General features: G+C 34.4%; 1 protein-coding gene across 1 annotated transcript in view; it reads right to left on the reverse strand.

The window, feature by feature from the left end:
* Positions 1-7,558, reverse strand: part of LOC128856537 (dynein regulatory complex subunit 4) — a 37,607-nt gene extending 30,049 nt beyond the window's left edge. Inside the window, exon 1 of the mRNA XM_054091840.1 lies at positions 7,143-7,558. Coding sequence (XP_053947815.1) covers positions 7,143-7,145 — 3 coding nt within the window. The 5' untranslated portion in view covers positions 7,146-7,558. The remainder of the gene's footprint in view (positions 1-7,142) is intronic.
* Between the last annotated feature and the right edge of the window lie 3,484 nt (positions 7,559-11,042).

Raw genomic sequence — 11,042 nt, forward strand, 5'->3', positions numbered from 1 at the left:
AAAAAATTTTACTTTGTAGAACGTAAAACGATAGAAACTTATTCAATTCATTTCATTTATTGCCCAAAATCATTTTAACATAGGAGTTTACAAAGTTATGATATTTATCTGGGAGTTTAAAACTTATTTTTCCTTTGATATATATATACAATAGGTTATGGTTATTATTTTGTATGTCTTTGGCCTAATTTTAAAGCTTATTTATATTCTCCCAAAAGAGGCTTAAAAAGGAGATAACGTATACTAAACTTCTATAATTTATTTGGCTATAAATTGATCAATGTTATAAACAAAATTTTCATCGTTGAAGTTGTAAGTATTGTATCGCCTATGATAATATATTGCTTTACTATTTTTATGTAACATATTATTATTTTTTAGTATTTTTAAATATATTGGTGATACAGTTTTTTTTTAGAGGTAATGATATTTCCCTTACCTTTGACAGATATTTGTTTATTTTGATTAGAAACTCTTTTCCGAAAAGTACCACTTCTGTAAGGTATAGTTCAAATCGTCTTAGCCTCTCCATTTCGTTCGACAAAATGTTGAACTATATCGGATGAGCATAAGATATGATTGGTTTAATTATTTGTTTGTAAATATTTATTTTAATGCAGTTCGATAGTCCACCCAGCCCTCTTACTAAATTACAGTAGCTAAAGATCATTTTTTTTGCTTTTGTCAAAATGAAATCTACATGTCTTACAAAGGTGAATTTGCTATCTAAAATTATGCCTAAGTATTTAATTTGTTCTTTGTATTTTATGCTGAGTTCATTTATTCTAATTTGAGGCTCATATTTACGAGCATTTGGATATAAGTTTTTACGTATTCCTTTAACAATAGTTGTTTCGCTTTTATTGAAGTTTATTTTTAGCTTCCATTTGTGAAAGTATGTATTTAATTCATTTAGATATGAGTTAACGGCTTCATTGGCTTTGGTTATGCGTTGGTGAGATCCCAATATAATTATATCATCTGCGTATATGAGCACTTTAATATCGCAATTATTAATTTCGTAACTTAATAGTGGGTCAGGGAAATCGGCTAAGAAGATGTTATAGAGAATTGGCCCCAACAAAGAACCTTATGGCACACCTGAGCTAACGTCTCTTGTCAAAGAATTAAATATAACTTCATTAATATAAAATGATCGCGCTTTTAAATAACTATACAACATTATGCAAAGATTTTTTTCAAAGTTGAACTTCCTGTACATTTTAAATATGATTCCTTCCACCCAAGCAGTATCGAATGCTTTTTCCAAATCTGGACTGACTAATATCGTCGCGTGACGTCGATTTAAATTACTACAAATAAAATCAGAGAGTAAAGTTAGTGCGTGGCATGTTGAATGATATGGCCGGAACCTAAATTGATAGTCTTTTAAGACATGTCGCTCTTCAATATGTTGCTTTATTTTTTCAAACAATCTTCCAATAATTTACTAATATTTGAAAGAAGAGATATTGGGCGGTAATTAACAAGAGAACTAAGGTCAGTTTTTGGTTTTGGAATGCATTTTATTTTTGCTGTTTTCCATTCCAGTGGGAAATAGCCTATATTAAGTGAGTAATTAAAGATAATTGCTAAGAATCTCCAGAAAGTGTTTGTTGTTTTCTTAAGTAAAAAGTTTGAGATACTGTCTTCCCCACAGCTCGTTTTATTATTTTTTAATCGTAAGATTATGCCGATTTTCTCCGCGTTTATAAAAGTGTACCGAGAAACTTATTATTCTTGCTAAAGCACTGTATCAACAGCAGTTAGAGTCCTTCAAGAATGTCGGACCTACTGTTTAAGCGCCTCCCTATACCCCTCTCATATTCTGCCAATATAAAGCAACTCCATAGCAAATTTTTTTGAAATAGTATGAACATTTCCTGGTGTTGACCTCTTCATCTCTTCCATAACCAAATCCCTTTTTTTATCTGTTGTATAGGAGTATTTGGCTGTTAAAGCGCATTACCAAAAGTTCTTTAACTGGACCATGGACTCCTTCATATTTACTTATTGTGTTCGCGTATTTAAAGTATTTAAATAATATGATGACGCGGCTTTCAAAACAATTTCGCAACAGCTGTTGGCTTATTGTATATTTTATGAGTGCAAATTATTCAAAAAATCTGCGTTCAAGCAACAAGCTCGCCGTCCGTGCAGCCTTTCTCCACAATCCTTTCCTTTTCATAATCCACAAAAATTGTGTGCTGCTGCTGGTGCAGGAGTTGCTTTCGTTAGCCGGCGAAAATAACGGCGAAAGCAGTGAAAATTTCATAAATAAAATCAAAACAACAAAATCGCAACGCGAATGCCAGCAAAGTGTGTTTGAGTGTGCAGGCACTCGTTGGCTTGATTTCATAAATATTTTCATATTTTTGGTTATAAATTTTGTTGTTGCTGCTGCTGTTGTTGTAACGCATTGGTTGCATATTTTCGACTTAAAACGCCGACTATGCTTGTGCTTGTGCTTTTGCATGTGTATGTATGCAGTGGTGAAGGCTGCTGCTGTTGAAAAATTGCTACAATCGCTATGGCGCGCCTTATGCAACATGGCAAGACGGTGGCGGATAATAAAGTGATGGTCGATATATCGTCGCATTGGCGCATCATCGCACGTTGCTTGTCGTCGAAGTGCTTATCGCGTGCAGCATTTGTTTTTTTTGATGCAATGTCGCGACGCAGTTGTTGTGCTAATGATGCATTGTTGCAGCAGATAATCGCCTTTAACCATTTACGCAGCGTGTGGTAATCTGCGTGGTAACATGAGTATAAAGGGTTTCCCAATAGAGACGGGGCGATCTTACCTGTGGCGCCCATGTAGTTGTGGAATTTGTAATTTAGTAGGACGAAATTGAGTAGGACGTGCAACTGAAAAAATTTCATTATCAAAATTAGTGATCGTTTAGATGAACTTCCCGTTACTGCCATTGCTCTTGTTGCGTACATTTTACGAGAATCGTTGTGGCACTGCAAAGTGTCTCTACAACGTTTAGTGGTCAAATACAAGGTGACTGACTCTTATGTCAAAGTAACGCCAGATTGGCTGGGAACATTTCCGTTGTCTGTGAAAACATGGATCGGTGCTCAAGGAGGTCAATTGCCTGCCAGTCATTGCATCATTTTATGCCTTGTATCGACTGAAAATGAGTAGTTCAAAAGTATTAATTTAAATTTTTAGAAAAGACAAAAATCAGCAGGTGCTTTATTTTGGTTGTGCCATGTACTTTTCCAGTTCTTGACGAAAAAATTGTTCATGTCGAGGGCCCTGTGCGTTGATGCGTTGCGGTGGTGCGACATTCGTGAATTATTTTCCCAAAATTCATACTTTTTTCGATGAATTTGCTCCCTCAAAAAACTCTGCTCCTCAGATAATCTTTATTTATCATTTTTTATTTATCTCTGGCAAGATTTCTGAGTGAGCAACAACAGGATGACACTAGTTTGCAGCCAAAAGAAAAAACTCAGTTTAATTAAAAAAAAACGATATTTTTTCCAAAACTATGAAAATTTTCGGATATTATTGTAAAAATTATAAGAGCGATTTTCGAGTGTTAACAGATTTCTAGAAAAGATCGAAGATACTCGTATAAATGAAAAAAAAAGCCTCAAGTAAATCATTGCTACCACAGAATCGAATTTTGTGATTTTCCTGCTAACAAATTGCTTAGAATAATAAGTTTGCGTTATGAAACTTTAGATTGTATTAGAACCGAATTTTTATATACATATTTCCTAAAATTTAAATCGAAAATTTTGATATGTTTGGAAACACATTTTTTTTACTTTTTTAAATACCTTAAAAAGTTGAATTTTATTGAAAAATTAAGTACTTACGGAAGTTCGAAAACTTAATTATCTTTAATTTTATACACACTCTTTTTTGATCGGATTACGCATTACCCAGATATTAGAAAGTTTTATAATTTAACTTTTTAAATTTGATCCAAAGGTCGATATCTTGAAAACTAGTTTAGATATGAATTGGATGGTCTGGTCAAATTATTCATAATTTGTAAACTAGTCTAATCATGCGGCCGCCGTAGCCGAATGGGTTGGTGCGTGATTACCATTCGGAATTCACAGAGAGAACGTTGGTTCGAATCTTGGTGAAACACCAAAATTAAGAAAAACATTTTCCTAATAGCGGTCGCCTCTCGGCAGGCAATGGCAAACCTCCGAGTGTCTTTCTGCCATGAAAAGGCTCCTCATAAAAATATCTGCTTTTCGGAGTCGGCTTGAAACTGTAGGTCCCTCCATTTGTGGAACAACATCAAGACGCACACCACAAATAGAAGGAGGAGCTCGGCCAAACACCCAAAAAGGATGTCGGGTCGATTTAAAAATCGCTCATTGCTCTGTGAAAACCCAAACAATCATTTTAAAATATCACAATTTTTGGCCTTTAGATGAGAAAAAAAAACTAAAAAGTTCGACCCAAATTGGGGGACATCAGAATTCGTTTTAGAGGTATGGTTCCTTCGGCAAAGTTTCTTATTTTGATCCCTAGAATATGATTTTCACAGAGCAATGGGCGATTGTTTTTCATCCCCACAAAATACACTAAAAGTTCGACCCAAATTGGGGGACATCAGAATTCGTTTTAAAGGTATGGTTCCTTCGGCAAAGTTTCTTATTTTGATCCCTAGAATATGATTTTCACAGAGCAATGGGCGATTTTTTTGCCTCCCCACAAATCGACCCGGCCTAATATATAGTCTAATCAAAGAAGACAAAAAACTTTACATTCAATTTTGATTGACTTTGTCGTGGTATTTTTAGTTTCGTCTGAATTGAAAAATGCCATTCCAAAGCTCTTTAACTGGTTTGCACGTAAAACTTGTAAATTCATATCTCATCACCATTTTCTACGCCGTTCCAAAGATGTTCTATTCGATTTAAGTACTCGAAGATGCCCAATCCAGAACAGTGATCGTGTCTTTGAAAAACTTTTTTGCCACATGAGAAGTGTGCTTTGAATCATTGCCTTGTTGGCAATGACCAGTAAATTCTCTTCCGCATATGGTAGCATTACATTTTGATGTAACTGAACTTACTTGGCTGGATTCAGATTACCTTCAATATAATGAATTGGCCTGATACCATTTCACGAAAAGCCGCACGTACTACCTGCCATCTGGACCAACGCTATTTATTTTCGTTTCATCGCTGAATACATACAAATAACGTCACTGATTTTGAGTTCAGATTATCTGCTATCGATTAAACTCAATTTGGCGTTGTCGCCATCACCAGTTACCAGTTACAGTTTTTAAATTTTACTTAATCTATATAATAACAAGTTATTAATATAACTTTGGAATTTGCAAGTTACCATATAATGCATTTCATGAATGTTGGATTAGCATTCACTTGCTTTATTACATCTTCAACGATCTTTACGCTTTTCAATTCTTGAGTATTTCGGAACTAGACGAGTGTCAATGAGTTTCATGCCCAATAAAAAACGTATAACATGGCACGAAATGATTCAACAGGCACAAAGAGTTCAGCGGGTATCTCTCTTAAACTTAAATGATGATTTAACAACATTTCTTATACTTTATCGATGTTAACTTAATGGTAATGGTAATGGTTGTACGGGTTATTGCGGAATCTATTGCGCGCCCTTAATTACTTAATTATAATTATTTAGTATACCAAGAAATCGAACCAGCTCCTTAGGAGGAAGCAATTGAAGGCCTTCCTCCTCTAGTAGTTACGAGCCCAGGATTCTGTGTCTCCTGTGGCCTAATGCCTCACTGTTGGCGATTAAGTGTTTCTTAAGCTCCTCTTCATCAGAGCGGAACCTGCACGATCTTGTACTAGATAATCCTATTGTGTTAAAGTGTTTATTACAAGCACAATTACCTGTTAGTGCTCCACGGAGTAATCTGAGCGCTTTTTATCTAGGGTTGAGCAGATTTTGCTCTGTTGGCATTCAAGTTCAAACACTTTTTGGAGTGATCAAGGCCGCTTGTGCCGTTCTAGTGCTTTATGATTTTTATTTGGTTCCATTTTTTTATTTCCTGTTTTATATTATCTTTGTTAAAGGCGAAAAACGGGGTTGGCCCAATAAATAGCCCTTCTGCCCCTTTTTTGGCATGAAAGTCTGCCTTATCGTTTGCTTCCTGTTTGCTTCATATCCTGGTACCCAAATCAGTGAGACCTGATTATGAGTGGCCAGTTTGTTGAGTGTATTGTTACATTCTATTAACGATATTAAGGTTAAGTTGAAGAAGTTGTTGGGCGACAAGAGCGAGTAAAATCTTCTACCAATTTCGATTTCTTTTGAAGGCATTTCACCACTGATTTGGCAAACGAAATTCCACTTGGAATACAAAATTTGACACATATTATTTGTTTGATATTTTATATATATTTTTATATATTTTTATCCATTGTAGAATGCGAAAAATAAATACGTACGTACACTTTAGATCAACTGATAAAATCGAGTAGGTACTGTGAACCTTAACCACAGATCGTGCTTGAACTTCTTGTTAGTAAAGAGGAGAGCATTGCAGTCTTAGCAGCAAAAGGAATTTTGAGAATATCTTTAAACAGGCTTTTTAAATTATTAATTCTCGTTACTCTTTTGACAGAATGCATATCTGAGTTCAAGAGTGGACTCTAATTTTGATTGAGATATAAGTGTTGTGGGATTTTATGCTTTAACAATAACAATGAGGCCCTATGCTCCAATGGAAGATAAAATAAAGGTTGACCACTGAAGACAATAACAATAATAGTTTTCTCTGATTTTCTAAAATCTGCTAAACATCTTATTGGTAATTTTACATACAAAAAATAGCTTTATTCTATATCCAACAAATTTTTTTTATATATGTATATGTTTTTATATTTTATATATATATTTATATATTGTATATTATTATTGTATATATTTTTTAAGTCACAATTCTTCATCAAGTTTTCGCACTCACACGTTCACTTCTATGTAAATGTACACACCCAAAAGGAAGAAAATCTATTTTTTATGACACTATTTACCGTCGTTGGTTATCAGCTATCAATTAATTTATACTACTAAATTTTGCCATTTTTTGTAACTTTATTCAATTTATTCCTTAACAATTTTCTATCATCCTTGCAAATGTTTATATCTTTAAAATCGAGCTTACCATTTTGTATCACTTTCTTTGTACGTTTACTGGTTTCTTTTGCTGTCTTCAAGCTTTGTTTTTTGTATTGAAAATTTTCCAAATCCTTTCTCGATTTCGCTAAAACTGTCTTTTTCGGTTTATGTGAAATTTTTTAGTATGTAATTTTTTGCTGATTCGTATTCGAATATTTCGTAGATACTTTCTAACAATCGTTGTATTTATATATGCTTACAAAGCAGCTTTTTTAGAAATTATTTATCATATTTTTATAAATTTTTCGAAGTTTCAAAAATGGTTTATCAAAATAGAAAATACATTTTTTCCCACTATTTGACTTTTCGTAATTGTTTGTGGAAGTTAACAGTGGTAAACAAATTGGTATCCAAGCAGTTGTAGTTTATTTTTCAATATTTCATCGCAGCTGTTCGATTTGACTTTTGTTTATTTGTGGAATAAATTATTTGTTAGAACGGGGCAGAGCAACCAACCAAGTTTTCTGAACAGGGTGATTCGAAGGCAATAATTTGCAAAATAATTGAAACAACGATTTCAGAGTTGAATATTAAATACTATGAAACGAATCAATTGGAATAAAAGTAGATTACCGAAATCACAAAATATCTAATTTTAAAAGAAATCATTGTCTAAGAAAATTGCAAGTAAGTATGCGAAAAAGGCAATTTAACTTTGGTCACTTTTACGATGGCTTAAGTTTTCTAATTGACTGATATAGTTTTTTAAAATTGATATTTTCTTCTTGTTTTTCTTAAGTGACTTGAAGGGGCCGATTTAGGCTGAGTTCAACAAATCGCGAATTAAACTGCTTTTTCAGTGAAAGGTAATACAAACATCTAAAAAACATTTGCCATTCGAAGGAGTCATAAAGTTGTAGGCCTGTCCGTTTGTAGAACAACACAAATTGAAGTAGAGTTTCGGAAAAAATCTAACAGAAGATGAAAGCACCAATAATACTCGTGTATATAATATTAATATATTGGGTTGAGGAATAAGTGCATAGCGTTTTTATAGTTTCGTTTACTTTACAACGATTTACTTGCTGTTTGGCAAAGGATAAGTATTCATTCGATAGAACTCTTCCTGCTCTAAAAAACTATGTTAATTGCATTTTTCAGTTATTTAACTTTTATTAGTTTTGTGACTTAGAAATTTAATACCCAGGACACAAAAATCAACATTTTCGACCCCTGCTCTTCTTTGCTTTTCAGCGAGGTCAAAAAGCTGCTGAAGTAGCCCAAGACATTTGCAACGTGTATGGAGAAGGTGTCATAGGGAAGTCTACAGCACGGAAATGGTTTGCTAAGTTCAAAAATGGAGACTTTAACGTCGATGACACGCCTCGCAGCGGAAGGCCTTCTGAATTTGATGAAGAACGTCTAAAATCACTTTTGAAGGAGAACAGTTGCCAAACCAGAAGGCTTTCTGAATTCGATGAAGAACGTCTCAAATCACTTTTGAAGGAGAACGGTTGCCAAACCAGTCGCGATATCGCAGAAAAAATTAACTGTGATAAGTAAACGATTCTCAATCACCTTCATTCAATGGGATTTAGCAAAAAATTGGAAGCCTGGGTGTCTCACGAGGTCAACGAAAAAACAAAGAAAGCCGTCTTCTAATTGCTTCTCAGCATCTCGCCCGGCATCGAGCAACACGCGGTCATTAACAACGCCTTTTGGACCGAATGGTCACGCGAGATGAGAAATGGTGCCCATCAATATGAAGCAAAGAAAGAAATGGGAGGTCAAGCCGGATTTTCATCCAAAGAAGATCATGATGTGTGTTTGGTGGGACTGAGAGGGCATGGTGCACTGCAAAATGCTCGAAAAGAATGCCACGGTCAACATTGCCCAGCTAAACCACATGAATTAGGCTATTCAACATGGTCAAACCATACTCCTTCACGGCAATGCCAGGCCCCATGTTGCACAAGTCGTCAAAGCCGCACTCCAAGAGCTTGAATGGGAGGTCCTTCAGCATCCGCCGTATTCTCCCGACCGATTACCATTTTTTCCGCTCGCTGTCAAATCATATGAAGGGCGTTACCGATACAAAGAAATTCTTAAAAATTGGCTCAACAACTTCTTTGTCACCAGACTAGGCGATTTTTGGCGGAACGGCATCAACCGACCAATTTGTTGATGCGGTGGGATGCATGAGGTGAAAAGAGGCTGTAAATACCAAAGGCGAATATATAATTGATTGACTTATTGATTTAATTATTGTTGGTTGTTTAAATAAATGGTACGAACTTATTCCCCAAGATAATATACACTTGCCAGAAAAAGTATCCTTAACAAAGAAATGAAAGCAACATATTAAGAAATGCATTTAAAAACTAAAGCATTTTAAGCTTTTATGAAAAATGTTTAGTCAGTAATTTTTCTACAATTTCTATAAATTTTTTGCTAAGTACACTTTTAAAAATTAAATTTTACAAAAAAAAAAACTGCACTTCAACGAAGCAGAAAAAGTTTCCGTACACATGAAAACAGGGATTCTCCGCAGTATGCAGTGGCATATTCATACCTAATAACGGGCTTTTTTTTAGTTTGTAATTGATTTTGCTGTGACTACATTACTTTGGAGTTATTTGAAAGATTTTGTGTACAAGAAATGACGACGGCCCTAAAAACTAAGGAAATTAGTGTTGGCGAGAGAAGGAAAAAAGGAACCATATTGCAATCACGGAAAAATAATCCTTGAATTACGGCTTCTTAAATACGTAAAAATATTTCAACCATTTCAATATTTGACCCTAACGCTTCCTTGCAGTAGACATCTTGTAATACGTCTGCGTCTTTCGCGAATCTAAGTAAACTCTGAGGCTTTATCCCCGACAGGCATTCTAACTTCTCATATTGTAAAACTCCTAAGCATTTTAATCTGGTTCTAGCTAACGCAGGGCAAGAACATAGAAAGTATTCTAGCGTTTCCCTCTCTTCTAGTTCATTGCAAAATCTGCAGCTATCGTTGTTTGTAATTCCTTTCTTGTATGGGTGCGCCGATAGCAAATTGTGTTCTGCCAGCAGACCTTCGATAGTTCTGCTCTGTTTTCTGGACAGAGCTAATACGAGTCGACATATTTATCTACATTCTGTGCCATAAAAGTTTAAAATGTTAATTGTTTTACAATGAATTTCTTTATATGTTGCTTTCATTTCTTTGTGTATGGATACTTTTTCTGGGAAGTGTATGTATATACCTGTAAGCAAGGTGTATTAGAGAAGGTGTGATTGACAACTCAGGGCGGCTCTCTTTTAAGGAATTGCAAGGTGGTGGAAAATTAATCTTTACTTTGAACTTTAAGCGCTCCATTACTTGTTTGTTTGTATACCTCAGCTTTTTAGTTCAGAAGTGGCAAATATGATTGACGTACGACGCCAATTACAAAAATTATAAACCTTCCGATTGGGTGATTAATTTTGCGCCGTCTTTTATAATATCAAGAAGTACAAGCAAACGGACTAAAATCAATTTGAGAAATTTCAAAATTTAGCAAATTTCTTATGAGAGTACTGTCAAATTCAATTACACTTTGTTTTGTAAGTTAGACACAGTTATACTTTTTACTCAGAAGAAATTGGTATAAAAAAAATAAAGGTTTTATTACCTTATGACGAAATATTATTTTCTAATAATTAATTATTTTTACATTTTTGAGAAATCTTCCTTTTTTGCAACGAGCAAATATGTACAGCTAAGAGCTTAAGAAAAAAGTGGAGTCAAACATGTGCTGAAGTTTTCTTCATTGCTTGTAAAAAAGATTGTCAAAACTCAAACTGCAAATTTATAAATAGTAATAAAAATGGCTTAATTGTTTTTCGAAAAATTCTCCTTGGAAGTCAATATACTTCTGCATTCGTTTCAAATAAATTTTCGAAGCACTTTCGCCACTCAGAA

Source organism: Anastrepha ludens, chromosome 3 (assembly GCF_028408465.1).
Source record: "Anastrepha ludens isolate Willacy chromosome 3, idAnaLude1.1, whole genome shotgun sequence".
Taxonomy (NCBI): Eukaryota; Metazoa; Arthropoda; class Insecta; order Diptera; family Tephritidae; genus Anastrepha; species Anastrepha ludens.